The 22,033-nt window shown below is 40.0% G+C and overlaps 1 protein-coding gene across 1 annotated transcript in view; it reads left to right on the top strand.

Annotated features, from left to right (window-relative positions):
- Positions 1-22,033, top strand: part of LanB2 (laminin subunit gamma-1) — a 332,757-nt gene that overhangs the window by 96,388 nt on the left and 214,336 nt on the right. Inside the window, exon 2 of the mRNA XM_071589758.1 lies at positions 21,204-21,516. Coding sequence (XP_071445859.1) covers positions 21,204-21,516 — 313 coding nt within the window. The remainder of the gene's footprint in view (positions 1-21,203; positions 21,517-22,033) is intronic.

Below are 22,033 nucleotides of genomic sequence, written 5' to 3'. Positions count from 1 at the left end.
ACAGTCTCCTCATTCCCACTCCAACCTGGGCGAGAGTGGGGGACAGATAGGAATTGTAGGGGCAGATTGTAAAAGGGGATGGTGGGAGAAGATGCGGTGGGAGGTAAAGTCGAGGTAGGCAAATTGACAATGTTAAGGCACGAGCCACTCGTGGATTTAGGGTACTAATGCACAGCCTTTATTTATCAGAGGGCCGACCAATAGAAATTTACGAGCTTACGGGCCATATTGGAAGAATTTCTGTATTTTTAGTCATTACTTCGTGCATTTGAATCATTTTACAACAAAATAAATATATGAAGAACTTAGAAACAGGCATTTTGGATTGATTTTGACCAGAACCATAAATATTACTTGGAGTTATTGCAATTTTATAGTGTAATGCGGTTGCACAGCGATCATTTATGAAATAGAATTATATTAATGGTATTTTATCTAAAATTGTCTCACCGCTACTACAGGTTGTAGTTGTATGGGAAGAAATTCTATATTAATGACAAGCAAAAATCAGTTACCAAAGTTGATGCTCTAATTAACGTCGGATGAATGGTTCTTGACTGTTAGCAAATAACAGATCGAAATTACTTCAAGTTGAGAAGCGCATCAACCAGTATCCAGCATATCGAAATCTAGGCTCTATTTTCCCTTCGTGACAATGTTGCACTTCGATATATTCTACGGTTTCAGGCTTCACTTCGTGGAAAAATTCGTCCCCCTCTCCTCTGTCTTAAGCGTATTATTCAAGTACTGCATGTAAGTGAAGTGTAGGTGAACCTGATTATGCCGCAATTCGGTGGAACGCGCTATATCTTAAAAATAAAGTATGTGGAAAAGTACAAAAAATATTGTTATATTGAAATTGTATTGTATTGAGTTCATAGTATCATCGGTATGTATCTACAGGTACAGGTATATATTTTTTATATATTATATACATTTTTATATTATATATATTATATATATATAATATATTTTTTCGCAAAAATGAATGCGTTACAAAAGGTGTCAAGTAAATGTTAATTTCTTCAATTATTGGAGGTTTTCTTCGGATCAAAAGAATTTTTTACCTGGAAAACGTTGGTATCGTTTATGAAATAATAATCTATTGTTGATGGGGTATTTTCAAGGAATACTAGCAATTACTAGAGGACTACTGTGGTAAACACGCTGACATTAATACTTCCGAGGAATAAAACTCTATGATTCCGTGGTTTCATTTTCAAAGTGTCTCTGAGTTTTTCTTCTCTAAGCAAATATTAAATGGCAGTATGAATAGCCTGTTGAAAAATTAAGGAATTGGATTTTTTTAATCATACAACTATGTTTGATTATATTTGAATATGTAACAATGATTGATATGTTGACTACTTGGTCATGCTAAGCTTTTAGGCGTGTTCAAGAGTGCATTTGTGGTTCGTTCATAGAACTTGATATCAACTTCATAGAACTTGATATCAAAATTGATTTAGCAGAAGTTGATATCATTAAAATTAAGAGGGAACAATAGACAAACATCAAGTATAAGTATTTATTACTGTTAATTATGCTGTTTATTTTTCTGTTGCTTATATCGTCAACTTAATTCCTTATGTAATAAATACAAGAGAGAGATCTTTGTGAGATCTACAACTTTGAGAGTTTTACAGCCATATCTCACTCAATAATTTGACAATATAAAAGTTCGTTTTGAATTCAGACTTCCAACAGTGGTAAGAAAAAGTTGAGCTGAGAAAATTTGGTGGATTAGCTCTTGAACTTCAAAATTGACGGTTGGAGGAAGGGTTGATTAATAAATTAGATATAATTTAAGGAACTTATTCATCATCTTATCTCCACAATTGGTGGTATTTGTTTCATCATGCATGGACGTATACATCTTCAGCTCTACCCTAAAACGTGTGCGTTTGAGAAATTTCAAATAATCTCCCATTACAATTTGTTCAGAAAATTTTGAGGTGATATCTGCGGTTTAAAATGTTATCTCCAAAATTTTATCTTTTGTCAACGCCGCAATGATTGTAGCACCCAGCTGTTTGACGCACAGAACTGCTTACGCTGCACGCACTCGTGTAAAAGTGATATTTTTGTTTACCTTATAGAATTTCGCAAGGAATTGGGGTGTTCTGCACTGGAAATGAAACCTTCTGTGCTAATATTTTAAGATTGTCGTTGGATTTGTTGGCGAGTGAAATAGAATTTATTTAAAAATTCTGGGTGATTGAGTTACAGGTATGTAAACTAATTGAAAGAGTGAGATACGGGTGGTGACCTAAGAACCCCCGGCCACACTCCCTTAAGGCGACTTGCGGGGTATTATGTCGATGTAGATACTTGCACACGAAAGCGTAAATCGCGGTGGAGGGGATTGATAGGAACTTTGCCATTTTGTCTTTCGACCTCCTCGTACACAATTGTCGATTGAGAATCAAAGCGATAAGAAGAGGCCAGCACAAAGCACGCAAGTTTTCAAGCACAAACAAGTTTTCTCAAGCAGTAAATACATTTTCCAGGGCTGCGAACAGTTTATTAAGTTTCAAAAGAATATATAATATCTTAGGGATTCTACACTGAAATAATTGCTTAGTATAATGTTTTTACCATGAATATAATAGAGTTTGCTGTATAGACTAGGAGAGAACAACTTGATATTTTTACTTTATGAGAATTACCATAGGAACAGCCACCATTTTATCGAGAATTATTACTCTAACGCGCCAGTCTGACAAATAGGCTTATAGAAGAGAGTAGAATGATTATGGTGGGATAAGCCGTACGAGAAAGGTCAACAGAAAAATATGTAGGTCAAATAAAGAGATCTGGAAGACGGAAGATCTACAAATTAGAAAGGTAAGAATGGAGGTTTGCCCTCCTCTAGCATTCGGAGTGAAGTACTTGTAATGATGACCAATTTGATATATGCATAAGCAATCCTTAAAGATGTCATATGCTGTGGTGTATTTCTATATCACATAAACACGCTGTACCTTGTTTAAATTATACTTTTGATTCCCATCACGCAGAAGGAATTAGTAATTATTCGATTATTTTTGGTAATTTTCACCAAATTTTCTTATCTGCTCACCCCATACTCATCCAATATGCATACAGTTTCCATATTGTGTAAGAGTCCTCAACATTCCACCGCTTCTCAATTTCCCCTCATCCATTTTTGCTCCAATTAAATTTTTAATATCTTAAAAAAAACACCTATTTATTCTTCTCAATCCACCTCGATATACTCACCTCAAGTGCCAAAACGTTTGCTAACTTATTTAACCGTTTAGATGAACTTGTATTTTTCGATATTTCGATGTACTTGTATTTTTCAATTCAGCGTTTTCCCTGCATTTTCTCGAGTGTTCCCCTAGCAAGGTTAGGTTACCACAGCAATGTTCCGGTTTTGCGGGCACGATATTACGGCATTAAAGGCACGAATTTAAAAATGTTAGGGATATAACAATGTTCGCCTATTGACAAAAAACACAGTAATCAACCAAAATATTGGTTGGATGGATTGAGGTGAATAGAGTTCACATCTTCCTGAGCTCTGTGCGGTGTGTGAAATCTGTAAAGATGAGAGAGCTCTTTCCCATATACCGTCTGTGGTTTTCACGAAAATTTCAATCAGATTTGGTGAATTTGAAAGTATCTAAAGTCAGTCACTAGGATCTGTACCCAGCTCCTCAGAGTGGTATCCCTGAGCTCTATACACCGGTCTACACCACTGCTTCCACAAAATAGGCGGAATAAGGAAAAAAATCATTTTTGACGAGATTCAAACGGTGTTTCGCCCACCAAAACGGTTATTTCATATCCTACATACATATATTTCGAGCGTCTACGTATAAATTTACATTTCACCCTGAAAGCCAACACGAGGGTGCATGGCACGCGGCATCGGTGGAATTGAGGATCGTTGATTAGTGGCATTCGGGAAGCTCAATTTTTGGTAAGTTATGTTCCCTACTATTGCGGGCTAGGTAAGTACGAGGGGGATAAAATGATTCATCATAACAATCCCTCGACCATTCAATCGTTACCGCAGTCATTTCCCCTCAAATTCTCACTGAGGCTTCGCTAAATCGCCGGCGACACTAGGACTGCAGGGACAATGCTCCTCATCGTCCCAAACGGAACCTACACCAGCGTGTTCACATCCTCGACTCCTCTCGTTCGGGTTCCCGCCTTCACGGAAGGAGACACACTCTCGGCTCCCCCGTAATGGCGTTTAATGGCAATCCCTCCTCTTCTGACAACTCTCTGCTCCCCCTCCTCTCCCATCACTCCTCACAACCACCCCATCCCCCCCGCTGGTATCTCAGCATCCCCTCTCCCCTGGTCCTCTTTCTCTCTCTCCCTTGGCAGCGTCTTTGAAGAGGAAGAGAGAAAGAGGCGCCCTATCCACCCTCTTCCCCCTCAAGTCTCGCCGTCCTTCTCCTCATCCCGTTGCCCACACTCCTCCCTTCCCGCCCAATGACTTGGCTTATCCGAGTGACTCGGTAAAATATTACGCTCCGTGATGAGTCCACTTTGTGGAGTTGTCCGTTTCGGGAACGGAGTTCCGAAGAGGAGGCCTTCAATCTCCCCTCCCCTCCTTTCCCACCCTCCACTCCCGCTGCGGTCTCCGCGCCCTCGAGTCGGTAGGCGCCGCCGTCTCCGTTCACTCCTTCCCTCCCTAGTGCCCAAGACTATCGCGGGGTCGGATCCGGGCCGGCCGGCCGGTCAATCGGTCACACAAAGTCGGAGGGCTCGCCCAGGAGACGTAGTAGCCGTGTAAATGCAGATAGGCCAGCGGGAGTCGGCGTAGGAGGGGCGATTTAAGTCTGTCGGAGGATGAAATAAGGAGAGAATGAGGAGAACCAGTTCGGTTGCTGACCGAAGAGCGCGGGCTCGATTCCCGGATGGCTATGGATTTACCCAGGGATCTCAAAAGAGGGGTAAAAGCACATGCGGTGAAGAGAGCCAAAAATTGGGTTTTATCGAGTTGACATCAGGGAAATGCTATAAGAAATTCAAAGAGCGTTGATACTTCTCGCTTGTTAGTCGTTATTTGGATCTTGAAGCCGGTTTTGGGATTCTCATGACGTAGGACAAATGAAAGAATTAGATAGTGTGGAGCGCAGAGCAGTGAGATGCGTTTTAAGAAGTTGAGGAAAGCAATGTGGCTGAAATGATTAAGAATTAGGGTGCGCAGTTTTCTGTAGACACGGCACACTTTGAAAACTCCATGACGTTGTTGTACCAGATTTTTTTTTGGAATCACAGGAAGCACAGGAAAAGGGACCTGACCTTATACCCTGTCGGGGTGTGAATTTTACAAGCGTTGAGATTTAGCATTAGTTCAGCTCAACCATCACCCGCAAAAACAATTTTTGGGTTATATTCGATGTTTTCAGACTTAACTTTGCGGAAATCCATTATCATTGAACTAAAAAAAAACAATATATCTTTCCACCGAATTTTTTATTACGTACGACTAGTTTCAACGCATTGGCGTCATCAGGATGATTTTCATGCGTTGAAACTAGTACCTATTACAAAATTTGGTGGAAAGATACTTTTTTTACACAAGTAATCTTTCTTTTAATTAAAGTGGTTTTAAATGGACGAAAATGTAGTTGTTAATAAATGTTCACGGTATTTATAGAAGTAAAACACTCAATGGCTTTTATTTATGCTATGGCTGTTTCACTAATGATCCTGGGATAATCACGTGCATCCAAAATGAAGAGTTTCTTGATGAAGCAAAATGTACCAACCGAATCTCAAGTTCACAATTTAACTACACATTTCCTTCTGGGAAGTTTAGCCTGTAAATGTCAGACTTCTACTTTCATTGAGTAACACAGGTATCAAAAAATACTTTAGTACACAAACATATTTAGAGATCCCCTGCCTTTACATGAACATTAGAGCTAAATAGGAAATATATGAGTGTTTTGATACAAATTCCCCGTGTTGATGGCCACTCGACCGGCGAGCTCATTCACGTTTCTCTGGAGATATTGGTGAAAGTTGAGTGTCTGTTCTTAAAATGTTTTTTAATTTTTCTTCTTTTCTTCCAATTGCTTCCAATTCAAATAAACATAAGCTTCCTTTCGAAAAGATTTCCATAAAAACCCATGGAAATCTATAAATCTCCTTCCCATATAAATCCATAGATTTCTTATAACCGCGCCAAATATGAGTGAATTCCTATGGAGCATCGAGAGGCTTTATCAGTAGTGCTATACTAACATTGTGTTCGTAAAACTACTAAATATTACAACAGTAATCGACCCGAAGTTTGATTTTGAACGGTTAGGTCAGAGCTCACTTCAAGCTAAGACCAGAGAATCGCACTGCTCTTAGATGCGCTAGTTTAGAGGCATCACACGGAATTCAGACGCGGGACCCACCGGTATAAGCTGGTAGCCGAACGCTCGTCCTACTAGGCTAAGCCACCCAATTGTGTGCTAATCATGAATAAGTCATAAATAATTATTATTTACAATTGGAAAAATAAATTCCAATGAAACTTAGCAGACACGCATTCATTACATTTTTTCACAGTCGTACTAAAGACACAAATTTTATTTGCATTAAAATATTTACCAGTGAGTAAATAGATGAGGAAATGCAATGCGAAAATATCACCCACCTTTAAGTACGGACGGAATGTAACTTCCAAAAGTGGTTTCATGGCTAAACAAAATTTGCATTTGCATTGTCACGATAACATGGACAAAGTATGAAAATTGCAAAAATAAATATGTAAAAAAATAAAAAGCTTTAACCGGAATGGAAATTAATGCGAATGCTAACCTTGTACTTGAAGAGGTTTCATTGTTTGGGCAAATGAACAAAAAGGAGGGATGTGGTGTCACGGATTCATGGATAAATCTCTTCTATCTCATAGGATTAAACATTATACCTGTATTACTTCGCAAAAAGAAACACGCTCTGTTTAAGCTTGATTGATCCATACATTTTTCCATATGTACTTGCCATCCTTTTCTTTTTTTTCAACTATTGACATTTTAAATATACCGGAGTCACACGTTTCTTTATGATGGAGAGAAATTTCTTACAAATTTTCTTCATTGTCCAATGGACACCAAACATTTTCATCCATACCGTTCAGCGATTGCCATCAGGTATCCAAACTTCCCCCTCCTCCTCGTGCTGTATAAAGAGGAGAGTTTTGTGACGGGGCGACCACGTCACATTCCCGGGTCGGACGTCTGATTTCTTCCCGAGAAAATCTTTCCTTCTCCCGCAGCCCATTATGCTCGCGAGTGGTCGTTCGCTGGTCGTCCTCTTTGGAGATTCCTTTCATTCGAAGGAGTGAGTAGTCCCTGGAGTGCTCTTTCTCGATAAAGAGTTTCACGTGAGAGTGAGTGAGAGATAAGAGGATCCAAAACCCATTCCCCACCTCCTCAGCCATTTCTTTCTCTTTACTAAATCGACATAACGGGCGTGACGCTTTGGGCTCACTTGTGACTTCTACCCCCCTCCCCTGTTTATTTCCTCAATGAAAAGTATAGGGTATTTCATTATTATTCAGTGAAAATAAAATTGGCGGAAAGGAAAACTAAAGATGAAGCTCAGAGAATGGAGGTCGAAGAGAGAAATACGGAGAAGGAAGGAGAGTTGGATGGAAGGGGAAATGGGATTAGGGGGAATACTGGGAAAGTGAAATGAAGGGAAGAAACAATAGGCATTCTAAATGGAAAGTAAGCAAAGCTAAAAAATGAGTAATTACACGAGCAATATGTAGTATGAGATTTCAGAATCTTTTGCCTCATGTTAGTTAAGGATTAGGAGTGTATAGTGTCAGGGTGCTTCAAAAGCTTGCAAAAACTTAAATTACTTACGATGAATATAGCATTGCTCCAATTCTGGGCTCTTCTTATCACGACACTAAATAAATGTTTTTTAACTCCGACTTCTACTCCTGGCTCCCTTTATTCCTTCCAACAAATCTTTTTTCCATTGCATGAATGTTTTTGAGGATTTCCTACTTCGTATCATAAATATTTTCAAACTTTCATTCTTGCTACGGAGAACGTCGAGCGCGAGCTGACTGTCACACAACTCCCGATGACGTTCTCACAGCGAAGGAATACGTGTAAAAGTTGAGCCAACTCCAAATATGCTCAATGCGCAACAGGAAATACTGATAAAATTATATAGCGATAAAACTAATCGCTGCGGAAACCTGTAATCAAATATGCCTGTTCTTTTCTCCCTCTGCATCGCTTTCCCAACATTATCCCCTCTATTACAGTCTTCAGCATCCCATTGCCACCCAACATGCCCTTCACCCGTTATTCCTACCTTCTTCGTAATTCTGCCACCAACTCTCTCACTTTCCATCCTATGCTTAGCTCTTTTTCTTGTGTTTTTATTTCTGCCCATCTTAATTCTCCATCCTCCTCCACGCCTACATCGTAGAGGTCTCCAATTTGTGCTCAGGGGGAAAGTATTATGCTCTGGAAACAATAGTTTTCCAGCGGACTGTTTTTGGTCCTCTCGACACATTTTTGTCATGTTTCTCTTAATATGTTATGTCTGTGTTCGTATACACGTGTATTTTCAGGCGATTTGATGTGTACCATTGCACAACAGAAGGCATTTTGAATAAAACGAAATATTAAAATAAGCACTTAGATATAAATTTCAGATTCAGGTGGGATGTAGTGGAACTTTTCTATGATAACAGAGACGAAAACTATTACAATTTTCCACTTAATGAAGATTTATTTCCAACTAGATTTGATGTACTACTTTATTTCCAAGTCCTCGCTCTTGTCCTTAGTTGAAGACTTGAAAATGATGTAGTGCAACAGAACTAGTAGGAAATAAATCTTTATTAAGAAAAATATTGTGATAGTTTTCGTCTATGTTATTAAGCACTTATCTAATGAGCTTTGTTAGTGATGGATTTAGGCCAAAATCGGCTAAGAGAATGGCACCACTGTAATATTGCGTCGAATTTTTGTCGTTCGAAGGAGGGAATTAACTATAGCATTGATTCAAAAAAGTGGGAAAAAATTTTAATACCATTTTAATATCCATTGTCCTCTAAAACGAGTATTTTATGAAATATTTTTTGCATCTCAGCCCCTGGCCACTTGAAGAATAACCACATCCCTTTCAAAATGAAAGATGGTCCCGGGATGGGTCTTGCAAGAGGTAATTAGAATTTCTGTGACTTCTGTGGAAGCCATATTTTAGTAAAATATGGGTGAAATCCAGTGACATTTGCTATAAATCTGGTTGCTAGTGCTCGAGACAATAACCAAAGAAAACATCAATACAAAGAATTACCATCCAGTTATTTTAAGCAAGACAAAATGAAGAAATATTAGCATGAAATGTTGGTGATGAATATTCTTTATGATAGCGTACCTAATTAATTAATGTACGCTATTATAGTTAGAAAATTGATATTTTGTCAATGTGAATCCTGAAAATGTTTATGTGTTTACAAGATTTACGGGTTAAGCAATTAAGTGTGCCTTCAATATAGTTAGTAAAATGATACCCCCACCATAATTAACGGGTTTTGGATAATGTCCATTTAAAATACATAACAGGCAACTCGTACGTGCTGTTCACATCAGTTGTTTTACTCTTTTAACCTTCTGCCCATGATGCTATCGTAAATCATGGTGGCTACTGAATGGTCGCTCCTTTTATTTATGGTCTTTCTTTGATCGGTGATAGTTTAAAATGCAAGGTGATCCCACACGCTATTATTTTTTATATTAATACTTCTATTTAACACGCGATAGAATTAATTTTGTTTTCTATAGCTTGTATAGAAATATTTTATGCCAAATTAATTTTTTTAAATTAATCAAATTTTATTTTGAATAGACATCATTATAAGAACTCATAATTATTTGTGATTTCACGATTCAAAACGATTTTATAACAATCTGTGCTACGCCGACCTGGGGGATTACAGAATGTAGTGTACTTGTGGGCATTAATTCCGATATTTCGCCCTATTAATACTGTTCTGAAAATACGTATTTTTGGTCTCAGTTTGATCAACTTATTTTTCGTCCAATTCATCAGTTAACGCCGGGTAATTGCATGTAAATTAACTTTTCAGATATAGCCGTTATGAAAAGTAAAATTTTTAATTCTTCTCGTGCATCAATCCATGTGAATAATGGCTGAAATATTATTCCGTGCCGTTGTTGCAGCGCTAATTCGTAGTCCACGCTGCACATTATCGTAAGTAATAATTTAAACACCGCTTTGGCGAATGAGTACGAGAAGCGTTTGATAAAGCGTCAGTCGTAAGAATATAGAACGAAGATCCGAACTCACTTTCAGAGAAAGTAGTCGGAGGTGCCCGGAGAGTGAAAAACAAAATTCGATCACACTACTACTTCGCAAGACTATGCCTTGAAAGAGTTTTTGGATTTGAGAACAGATATGGGTACAATTCGCGTGGAAAAATAAATAGAATGAATTTAGTTTCTGCGTCACTGCGATGTAATGATTTCGCTGTCGCTCTGAATTTCGTCCGTCCCATTTGGCAAACGGGACGGGGACGTTGAACCTATAGTATCCTTCTCTCTGACGCTGTTATCGAACATTCCTTTCGATCGGGTTCAAAGGTCCGTCCCACTTTAACTTCGAGATGCCCGGAATCCTTGTGTTCCTCCATTCATTAGACAAGGCCGCCAACCCTCCGGGTTTCGCCGGAAACGCGACTGAGTCTCGGAGGTTTGTCTCCCGATAAAGTCAAACTGGAGAATGGCGTCGAATTTCCGGCGACATGCAAGCCGCCTGGAGTGAAGATTCACTGTTTCCATGATTCCCTTCGTATCTTTTTTTCCTATCGGTTGCGTTGTGAGAGCATTTGCATTTACATATCGCAGTATATGAAATCGAAAGTCGTGGAAGATGAAAAGAATAAAAATTAGGTCTCAGCCCAAGTAGGGTTATAAGATTGAAAATTAGATTTCGACCGATTATTAGGAGATTTTGGCGTACTCATTCATCATTGTTCTGTGAAATGTATGCACTTGAAAATATACTACACGAATGTTTATTGTAAGAATGTTTTATTTATTTATATTTTTTTCACATAATGTGATTGCTTGCGGCTGAATTATGGTGAAGAATTTTCAAGGAACTTCGGGAGATGCCGCGACATTAACTTCAACGGAGTCGTCCGCTAATTTTCATAAAAATTCATCTATTTCAAAGTGTAAAAAACCATTCACTCTGACCGGGATACGAACTCGGATACCTTCGTATCTAAACGAGTTCTTCTACCAATTAAGCCTCCGAGGCGAAATTTTTTTTGGGGTTTTGAAGGAACATGATGTTATTACAAAATACCGTGCGTACATTATCACTGATAACTATAGTCTTGCGCATTACGCCATAGTCTACGAGGTTAAACCCAAACTTTAAACACAAAGGTGTTTTCCTTTTGGAAAATTTCAAGAACTGCGGTAGATGTCATGACAGAAACTTTGGTTGAATCCTGGTCAAGACGAATACTTAATACCATTTGAAATGTATGCAGTATTAAGGGTTTTGTTCTGAACAGTTAGAACTAGGTTCTATTTTTTTATTGCTGTTCATCCTTTAAAGCGAAATGCAAATCGAAATTGTGGTGAAGTCATGTAAGAACAGATAGAAATACCATTTGCTATCATGTTTCTGGTATCGTGAATTATTTCCATTCTTAAGCGTTGGACCCGCTTCAACACCCATCCTACGACGAACTCAAATCATCATTTGGTTCAATTACCAAGCTCCGCGCTCTCTGTAATCAAAGTAACAGTAAATCTTTGAGCACAGCTCCATAAAACACACCAGACGAAAGAGGTGAATTTAGCTTTCATGGCGTTTAATCTCACCGCCATATTAGGCCGAAGAGGAACTTGTTAATCTCATTCCTTCTCTTTTAAAAATTGCCTTAATCAATCAGTGATACCAGAGCCTCCGCTGTGGAGCATAAGGGCTGGAACCGGCCGATTTCACCCCGTCCATCCCTTAGAATTCCGACGGACGTGATTGATAGAGAGGTAGGATGAAGAATAGGGTAAAATATGAAGGAAGGCACAATTTTATACGACCGTGCATTTAAATTACCTGCTCCATCGATGCCTGTTATTCCGAGTGTGGCCGCGAGCAAACATAATTATGAGCCCTAATCTTTTCCATTGTATCATCATCCATAATCTATCCCCCAAAGAACATACAGAGGCCAAGTGTCTAATATTCGTAATTGAGAGACCAGGATACAGCTTCTTCCTAATGAAGGGTAGTGAATTTATTTACGAACTGAGTGTTAGAAACTAGTTTTATTTTTAAGTTTGGCTCCTCCAAAATTATTCTCTAGCTTAAATTCATGCGTAACTACGGCAAGAATCCATGTAATCTCAAGAGTTTCTTATTTCATTAAATGTTGACCACGGAAGTACGTATTCCATATTTATCGTGTCTCATGCTATTGGTGACACTATTGCATAAATAATAATATGCGTATTTATATGGTGAATGGCTTGTAGAGGTGGTGATGATAAAGAAGAATAGGAATGCGATTGCACTCCATTTTTTAGAATTTATTTATGGGAATAAAAAGAAAAAAAATCTTCTGGTTCCATTACTGAAATAAGTTTACTGCATGGTCTGCATCCGAACGCCAAGGTATGCGATGGAGATGTTATCGATGAGTCCACGATGGCTTCACGCTACCCAGGGGCTCAGTCGCAGATCATCTCGCAAGGAAGCACTTCTCCTGAGGTTAGGCGCAAACCTACGAGGTTTTTAGATGATTGGAGCCAAAGACTAATTGATATTTATTTTGTAGATAAAGTTTAAAATGAAAAAGCGAGATAAAATGTTTCCATGGTCCCGGAATAATATTACTTTCGTGATAGATTAAAATTTTCGACTTTCGGATGTCTAAATTATCGATCGGCGTGAGAGAGCCTTCGACTGTCGACTGGTTGGTGCTTTTGCCCGCGGAGGGCGATCCGAAGATGTCCAAAGCAACTCGAGTGAAGCGTTGCATCTTTTCTGCCAGCTCTTCACATCCGATCCTAAACGTCCACTACGTATCTAACCGATATCTTGAAACCGTAAACTCGTAAATAGTCACTTCATCGCAGCACTTGGTAAATATAAAGTGCATGTATGTTTTTCAGGATGAATGCACGGTTTGTAAAAAGACAACTTATGACCGGAAGTGAGTTTGAACGTGGGCCATCGAAATGGAAGAGTTGTCTCCCCCTTCCTTCCCTGATCTGATTTTCATTTTATTTGGTTCCAATAAATTTTTGAAAATTACCAAACACCCAAAAACTGAGTGTATTTGACTTAAAGTGTTGCATTTAAATCCTCCCTGACTTCAGTAGCGGCCTTATCTTGTGTCCCAAACTTGTGCTTTTACCAGAAGGGCATTTACGTAAGTGTCTGCTGACCAAGTGTCGCGATTATGAAACGTGAAGAGTCCGTTGACTATCAGCTGTCGACTACAAAATGTGGGTTTGTGTTGGACCTTTACGAGCTGACGTGATAACCTCCATCGGAACTCGCCGGTACCGTCGAAGGCGATCCATCTTTCTTCCTCATTCCGGTCTCCTTTCATTCGAATTTCGAGGAGACGTGAGGGTGGCAAGGGTAAACGTACCCCTCTCCCCGCTCTCCGGCCCTCCAATCTCCCTCACATCACCGGCCGCTCAGCCGTTCACTCCTCCGCCGCTTCGGTGAAAATTGAACTGCATCGATGCCTCCCCCATCCGAATCTATACATCTCATCATCTCCAGGGTAGGGGGGGGAGTCCCTGAAAGCAAGTGGAGGTCGGGTTGGGGGTGTGTTATGAGCGCGTGCATACATTTCACCGCTCTTGTGGCCGGGGATGGAGGTGGGGTTGGGAGGCGTGGGTGGGGTGAATGGGATGAGCCATCTCCCTGCGCTTATGCATCGGAGGGCCCGAGGTATACCCTCCCTTCTTCCTTCCCTCTTTCTCTTGCTCTCCGCTTTTATCTCCCCGTTCGATCTATCTTTCCTGCCAGGACGACTCTGGGGGCCTCGTCCACTCATCCTCCCCTCAATTCCCCGCGTCCCTCGAAAAACGTTCGCCTCCTGCCTTCTCGTACTCCATCCCAGCCCTCTCCCCTCATTCACCGGCCCAGAGGGCAACCTACTAGCAGTTTTTTTTCAGCATTTGCGTGAATTCCCTCCGCTCCTTCGTGTTTGAAAGGGACGCCGCTGGAGTTCTTCGACGAAAGAGGCAATAGAAGCAAGGGCTACGTGGAGTATCTAATTGTTTTCGGCAGAAGATGCAAATACAGAATGGAGGGAGCCGATCACCGTTTGCACTATAAGTCAAGGAGACTTTTTTTATAGTATAAATTGGGAGGCAAAATTTAAGAACTTAACTCCATATATGCCGGAGAGCGGGTAGAACAGCTCACTTAGAAAGAGCTTTGACGAAACTTAGAAAACTTAAACTTTGACAGCTCACTTAGAAACAGCTTAGAAAGACGAAAATGAGCGGGGTTCTAAAAAAAAATAATTGGGTAACGTTAGGAGGTTTCTACAAAAAGTAGTCGCAAAAGATAATAAATATTGAGCGAAAAACGTTTTTTGAGAAAATATTAGTGGAAACGTGGTATAATTTTTAAAACGAACTCTGGGTTGTCTTGGACTTTGTTTTTAACACTTGTGCATATCCCTATGTTGAGTTATAAATCGCAACAATGTTTCTTGAGTATTAAGAGATGAAATCTCAGTCGTAGAGATTTATTTTCGTCGGGCGCAGCAAACTTAAAATGAGTTCAGCTCTAAATGACGAAAACTTATGTCCTATAGAACATGTCGGCTGAGACTAGCACCGGGAACACACGCCGAAATGAGCGCATTACTTTTTTTGAAGACCAAATCTAGATTTACTTGCAGCATTTAAAAGATAAACTCAAGGAATATTTTGTAGTGTAAAAAATATAATATATGTAAGAGTAAGTATCCGTACTTTGCCTTACAAACGATGCCCACAGGAATCTTGCCTATCAACCAGCATCCCGGGGGTCAATCTGATACGCGATTCTATCTTCCCCATGCTCTCAACCGTAAATGGGTAGAGGCAACGGTGGGAAATGCATGCTGGGAAAATGGAATATGTCATATTTGAATAATAGAGGGAGATAGAGACTTGAATTTCGGTGGTATTTATTAGGTGGACAAGATAATTCCATGATAAGCCAGGCATCGATTTCGAACCCTTAATTTTCATTCTCTTACCCTACTCACCTTTGGCTGCATGTCCATCCACTCCCCCTCCACGCGTACCAATCTATCAGATTTGGTGTTTCTTTGAAAATACTGGAATGGTGCTGAACCAGTATATAGGAAAGTTTTTCCTACTTGCTTCAGATACATGCGTGATGTGGTGTGGCAAAATTCCCTAATGTCGAGAGGCAAACGTTAACGTTTCCCACATATTGTTCATCAGCATTGCAAATAAGCTCTGTCGTCGAGACACCTAAAATTTAAATTTTAAAAATTATCAATAACCTTTATTCAATTGTTCCCGGCTCAACCTTGTGGAAATTCATTTTAATTAAATGAAGAATACAAAGTATCTTTCCACTGTCCTTTATTTAGTCCTGAGTACGCAAATAAAGGATAGTGGAAAGCTACATTGTATTCTTCATTTAATTAATAACCTTATTTTGAACATGGAAAAATTCCACGTATTTAAGTTTGAGGCATTGCCCTAAACCTAACTTCATCCAAAAGCATTTAATAGTTCCGTAATAACAGAAGAAACGGCGTACTTGTCCAAAGACTTTGACAAGTTTTATACCACGCACTTAACTGTGGTACGGCATCATCATGTAGGGAGGGTGTATTTGTGTTCCCAGGGTCAGTTGGGCTTGAATGATGGAGTAGAGGTGTGGAAATACTATTTTGTCCCCAGATCTGCATTTGCGTACATTGGTGATCTTATGGTCTCAATCAGTTCAAATCCACGTTCTTTCTGTTTTCTGACTAATGGCAACTTCCACGAAGTGAAGTTTGAAACCATAATGCTTATAATATTTAAAGTTCTCATTTTGAGAATGTTATTTCTAGCACTAAAAGTAAAATGAATGTCAACCGTATCTATAAATCATCAAATCGGATATTTAATGATGTAAAGGTAAAAATCCACGTGACTTCAAAGATCTAAAACCAGTTCAGTAATCAACCCAAAGATTGGTTTGATAGGTAAGAATAGAAAGCACCTCGCCCTTAGCTCTACCCGACTTATGTGATTTACACACTGACAGGGTAGGGGACCCAGTTCCTTTCCTTGTGCGCGTGTGGCTTCCCAGGTAGATATGGTACTCGACAATTGCAAGGCTTAAGTAATTAATAAAAGAGAACAAAAGGCGTCATTCGAAATCGAACCGGAGTCCTCCGGTTATCAGGTCGGCTATCTACTCGCGTAACTACCAAACCTTTGAGTTAAAGATAAGCGAAACAAAATTTTAATGTCATGTTGAGTCACGAGGATAGCTCATGCAACCTTGCATTTGACCAATATGGGACTAACTTCTCGGTGCAATTTGCTGCTGAAGGGTGGTGCCAGCTTTGATGCGTATGGCAGATTTAAGTCAATAGTTCCGATCAGAAAGTTATTTTTTTTTCAAATCAGGGAAAAGCTACGTGATGCGCATGCACATATTTCCCACGTGTAGGGGCGGGGATGGGAACATTTCTCGCATTGCCGGAGACGGAGATGGCCTGTCTTTTTGATGGAGCGGATTCCCACCGCGACTTTTGTTAACATTCTCGGGCATTGTACACATTCTATAATTACCATTTATGCGGAGAGAATAGGTGAAATTGATTTGCAAGCAATGAACAACTTTTATTTTCGTTTGCGTTGTATTTGTCCCCTTGGATAATTAGTAGCCTTAAAATGTATCCTGGTTTTCCCTAAAATGTCAAAACAGCTTGGTCAGGGCTTAAAAAATTATACGACTATAAAAAAAGAACGCGGTTGCGGCCAATGAACACCCCTTCTAGAGCCTTTGCAGATGTTCTTCAACTTACTTCTGGAGGAATTGAAATTTTCTGCGCATCACTTACGCTTTCGTCGCTTTTCTTTGGTCTCTCATTGAAAGAGCATCATCATACTTCGCAATAGGTGAGACAAATAAGAAACTAATGCCTCACCTTGGCGGCAGGAATTCGAATCTCCTCGCCAACGGCCACCGAGCAAGCAATGACAGTGGTGGGCAGCCCCCATCCAAAAGAATTCACGCTTGGCTGGGCACCTTTTATGCCGTCTGTGTTTGGCTCTCAAATGAATGTCGGGTCGATATCCATCCCCTGGGAATCCGTTATGCCGAGTGTGAAAGTGAAGAATAATGTAATCAAAAACGCGTGTTCCCCTAAGGAAACCTGTCACTCCACTTGTAATCCATGTTTTCGACCGGAGGGAACGTGACCTTATTCCCCCAGTTCAAGGTTTGAATCGCAGGCGAATTTCTCGCGTCACTTCCGGGTCTGATTCTCTTCTCCGTCTATTTTTTTGGAACAGGCTTGCGTCCTTATTCGTTTGGAGCTAAGTTCCATTTATGTTCATCAATCACCTCATGCATGAAAAACATATCGAATGAAAAACCAGCGGACGAACACAAATGTCGGACCAGGGCGTGAGAGACCGAAGAGAGAAGATTTTATCTTGGAAATGGATACTTGAATCGTAAATTTTAACTAAGCTATTTATTGTAAATTAGGGATGGAAGCCTAATTTTGAGTCTCTCATTGAGAAAAATGAATAAATATGGGATGATATTTTACAATATTTACGGCTATTTGCCGTTGCCGTTTGAGTTTAAGACAAAAATCGTCATAAGTTGCAAGTTGTGATTTGTGACTCCTACATCTAAATTTATACAATATGCCGCAGACTATCGCAAGGGCGTGTGGCGTGGGTGGTAGACATCAGCTGTAAATGCATATACAGAATTTCAGTCCATTCATACACTTGATTCGTACACGTATATATACATATGTACACATACAGAGGCGGCCTTACCGTCCAAACGTCAAATATATACGTGCGTGTCCTTTCTTTGTGTTTCTGTATTTAGATAAGTATTCAAAGAAAGTTTTAATGGAATTGTGTCATCGTCGCGCGATATATATGCATATACGTATGCATATATTCGAAAAAGAACGCTCTTCAGCGACGACACAATTGTATGAAAAGCTTTGATTACAACATTTATGCACAAAAACACAGAGAAAAGACACTCACATATCTAGTCTAGAGTTATCAAAGTTTGTGTTTTAAAAGCCAAAATTTTCAAAACGTAGGTCTATTTAGTTTATATTGTTCGTTCAGCAGGAGAATAAGTATTTATTCCAGTCATCTTTAGTGAAAGAGAGAGAGAGAGATGATAGGATCGTGATTGCTCTGCAGATGAATTCTGAAAGGCATTACCTTATTGATGAAAAACAATGAAAATGGATAGGTCTAAATCAAATGCAATCTATTCGAGAAAGACTTAGTAAACCATCGGTTGGTTTGACGATATGGAAATAAAACACACAGTAGACTTAATTATAGAGTTAAATTAAGTAGTCAAAGAAAACCACTCCATTCGCCAGACTCTTGTAAGGGCTAGAACTTTACGAAAAAATATCGATTTTGAGTTGGCGTCGATTTTAGTTTCATTTCCGTGTATTTTCAGGTGTGCCTGCTGACGTCATCCCGCGTTAAGCCTCCCCAACGGGGAGATTTGATGTGATTATAGCCGATTCATACGTCAGAGGCACTCAGCCACCAAACGCTCGTCTTAAATTATTACCTCGATTATGCGTTCCCTTATTGGGAGTTTCCGGCAGGCGATCTTTTATTTTATCGAGGACCTGAAATTAGTTTCTAAAGACTTTTCGGATTCTTGCAACGTTTGTGGAGGAGACTCGGATATCATCAGTCCTAAGATGGTGTAAAACGACTTCCCTTTCCGTGTTCAGTGTCAAATTTTGGCTGTATTCAATCGCCAAGCCAGAAAATTCCACCATCAAAAAAGTAAGAAAGTTTTGGCTCGGACAGCTATTAAAATGAAAGGCGAAAATACGTAAAATACATAATGTTTTCGTAAATGTGGAAATGTCAGAACGATTAGGTTACATCTACATTTCTGCCCTGAATAACCGTCGGTTCCTAGAAAGGTTTTTAATCTTCTTAGAACGACACCACACATTTTAGAGTTTTAGTGACAGAAGGTGGGGAGCGAAAAAAGTGAAGAGATATAATATGTATTGTTACTTCTCGAAGATGTACGATGATATTACTTGTATGAATCGCATAACATACATGCATCAGCTATTGACATGTTATTGCTGCCGACTTCAATGCATGAAATTTATGGATAATATTTTTTTTTGTAGACAACGGAGTCAAATCATCAACATTTCGAGTAACGAATGGAATTACTGTTATCAAAAATATATGCTCTTACCATAATTGTATAATGTATATAGATGTAATGGATTTTTATAAGACATATATTGCATCTATTTTAAGATTACTAAAGAAAAGTGCCAATATGAATTAGAAAATTACATTGAACTATCTTTGAATCGTGGCATATACGAAAACAGCATTACTAGTTAGCCAGCTCTCAACTGACATGGTCCGTGGACCCAAAGAAAATCACTGCTCCGGTGAGACAACTGTCCACCGATGTTGCTATTCATTGGCGAAAAATGTTGCGGGGTAAATGAAGAAAAGTGCAATGAAACAGTGTACATTTTCAGTTGAATTGAAACAATGTTTGATGCATGAAGTATTATGGTGTGTTATCTTAAAAATTAGAATAATAATCATCGGTTGGAACTTCCTTACAAGCCTTCTCTTGAAATTATGTTCTATTACATAAATATCAATATTATTTTTGTGCAGAAATAAATGCCAGATGAATTATTTGATAAAACACTGTCCCATCAACTCTTTCACAATCTGATGCTCTCAGTCCCCAGATATTCTGAATCGGACCCCTATTAATGACCTCCGTAACAACTACCAAGTACTTGATAATTTGTGTATGGTCATGTAAGAGACTTTGCCCCATGTTAAATCTCTGGATTACAATATGTAAACGTCAACCCTATACGCGATGCCATAGTTGGCCAAATTTATCATGATTAAAATTGTGAAATCAGTGAAATTCTCAAATCTGGTTGTGGGATACTACGATCTCAGAAATTTGAAATTAGGCCGGGAAATGGCGAAATGTACTGATTTGAATTATTTTTTTATATAGAGATCTACCCCAGATCAGAGTCATCTACATGACCACAATTTACTAATTCGTCGGTGGACCTCTATGAATCTCTACCTCAGATGGTCACATACTTCTATCTGGGGCGGACTGGTAAACTAATAGCTCAATATTACCACGATTTTAATGGAGAATTCCAATCTCCTTCTCAGAGTTCTAAGATAAAGCTACGTTTTCAAGTATCTGGTCTTGCATTCGGTCTTGGGTCACCGTTTTACCCAGTTTTCATTCCCGCAGCAACGACGGGCAGAGAACAGAAGACGAAGATGACGAGGATTGGGATGGTGCGGTGGCTAACTTACTGGCTTCCCACCCAGAGGGTCAGGGTTCAAATCCCTGATAGTGGCAGATATTTTTCAGTGGTATCTCAATTCCTACTCGATGTGCTTTCTGGAGGGCACTTCGAGTGAGTACGCGGTCCGTCGGATGGGACGTCAAGCTGCGAACCCCTTGGCGCCTTACGAGAAGAGTAGTCTAATGCCGACGCCGGGTTTCTCTCCACCCTTCATCCTTTCCTGTCAACCCCTAATGGCGCAAATTACCTCAGCTGCCAGTCGCATCCCCTAAAGCTACTACTACCACTACGGAGATGAACTTTTCGTTTGAGGTTTTGATGGTAGATGACTGAGAGCGAGCGTCGATTTTCGTTCGCCGCCTCAAGAGTTGAGATTTCCAACTCCTGCAGGCAGCACCGTATCCTACAGCGGAAATCTGATTGGCTTCGCTGTCTGAGGCACCGAAAAACCGTATGCATGAAAACGTTTCTTAAGAGTATTCACCCTTACCCTGAGAGTTGCCAGAGTTTACAAATCCTATCAAGTCACCGACATCATTTACGAACAGCGGAGTATCTTATCCACTAACTCTCCCTCTTTCTCTCTCCCTAACAGCGTTGCATCCCGACGTTCGAGAACGCGGCCTTCAAGGCGGAAGTGGAGGCGACCAACACGTGTGGTATGGATGGCCCCACCGAGTACTGCGTGCAGACGGGCATCGGTGGCGGCGGCTGGGGCGGCGGGTGGTCTGGCTCACCCGTTGGGCGAAAGACGTGCGAGTTCTGCGACGCCCGGACCCCAGCCTACGCCCATCCTGCATCCCAGCTCACCGACTTCAACAACAACGATAACCAGACATGGTGGCAGTCTGAGACCATGTACGAGGACATACAATACCCGTCCCAGGTCAACCTCACCCTAAAGCTCGGTGAGTGGAACCAAAGTGTAGTCTTGATGCACGATTTCTCCTGGTTCTTAAGTTCTGCCCGTCCTCTTTGCTTCTGATGCAGCATCCTATTTTCCGTGACCACATTTAATCGGCATACGAAACGCATTCCATCTCAAATACCACATTCTTAGTGTAGACCATTCGCGGTCCTAACCTTGGTTTTTCCGCCAAGACCTTGCCTTCAAAAAATGTTCTGGAGGAAATTGCTGTGGTTTAAAAACTTTTTTTGGGAGTATTTTATTTTCCCTTGAATATTGTCTTCAGTAGTGTCCAATCTTCTTAAATCCTTTCTTTCCTGGTTACCTTTCTTGTCAATTCGAATTGCACGTGTCAGCTTTGGCTAAAACAACATCCATGTGGCTTACAGGCTTGTTTATTTTATTTATGTTCCCCAAATGTATGGGGAATTTTTCACATCTAAAGGTCAGAGCATCCAGAAGAATTTTTATGGCAAGTGGTTTCGTTTTCAGGTTGAGTATTCAATAATGGGATCTTC

The sequence above is a fragment of the Hetaerina americana genome, unplaced genomic scaffold, assembly GCF_022747635.1.
Source record: "Hetaerina americana unplaced genomic scaffold, ioHetAmer1.1.p SCAF_4, whole genome shotgun sequence".
In the NCBI taxonomy this organism is placed as follows: domain Eukaryota; kingdom Metazoa; phylum Arthropoda; class Insecta; order Odonata; family Calopterygidae; genus Hetaerina; species Hetaerina americana.
Note: the sequence above shows the minus strand (reverse complement) of the source record. Positions and strands in the feature narration are given on the sequence as shown.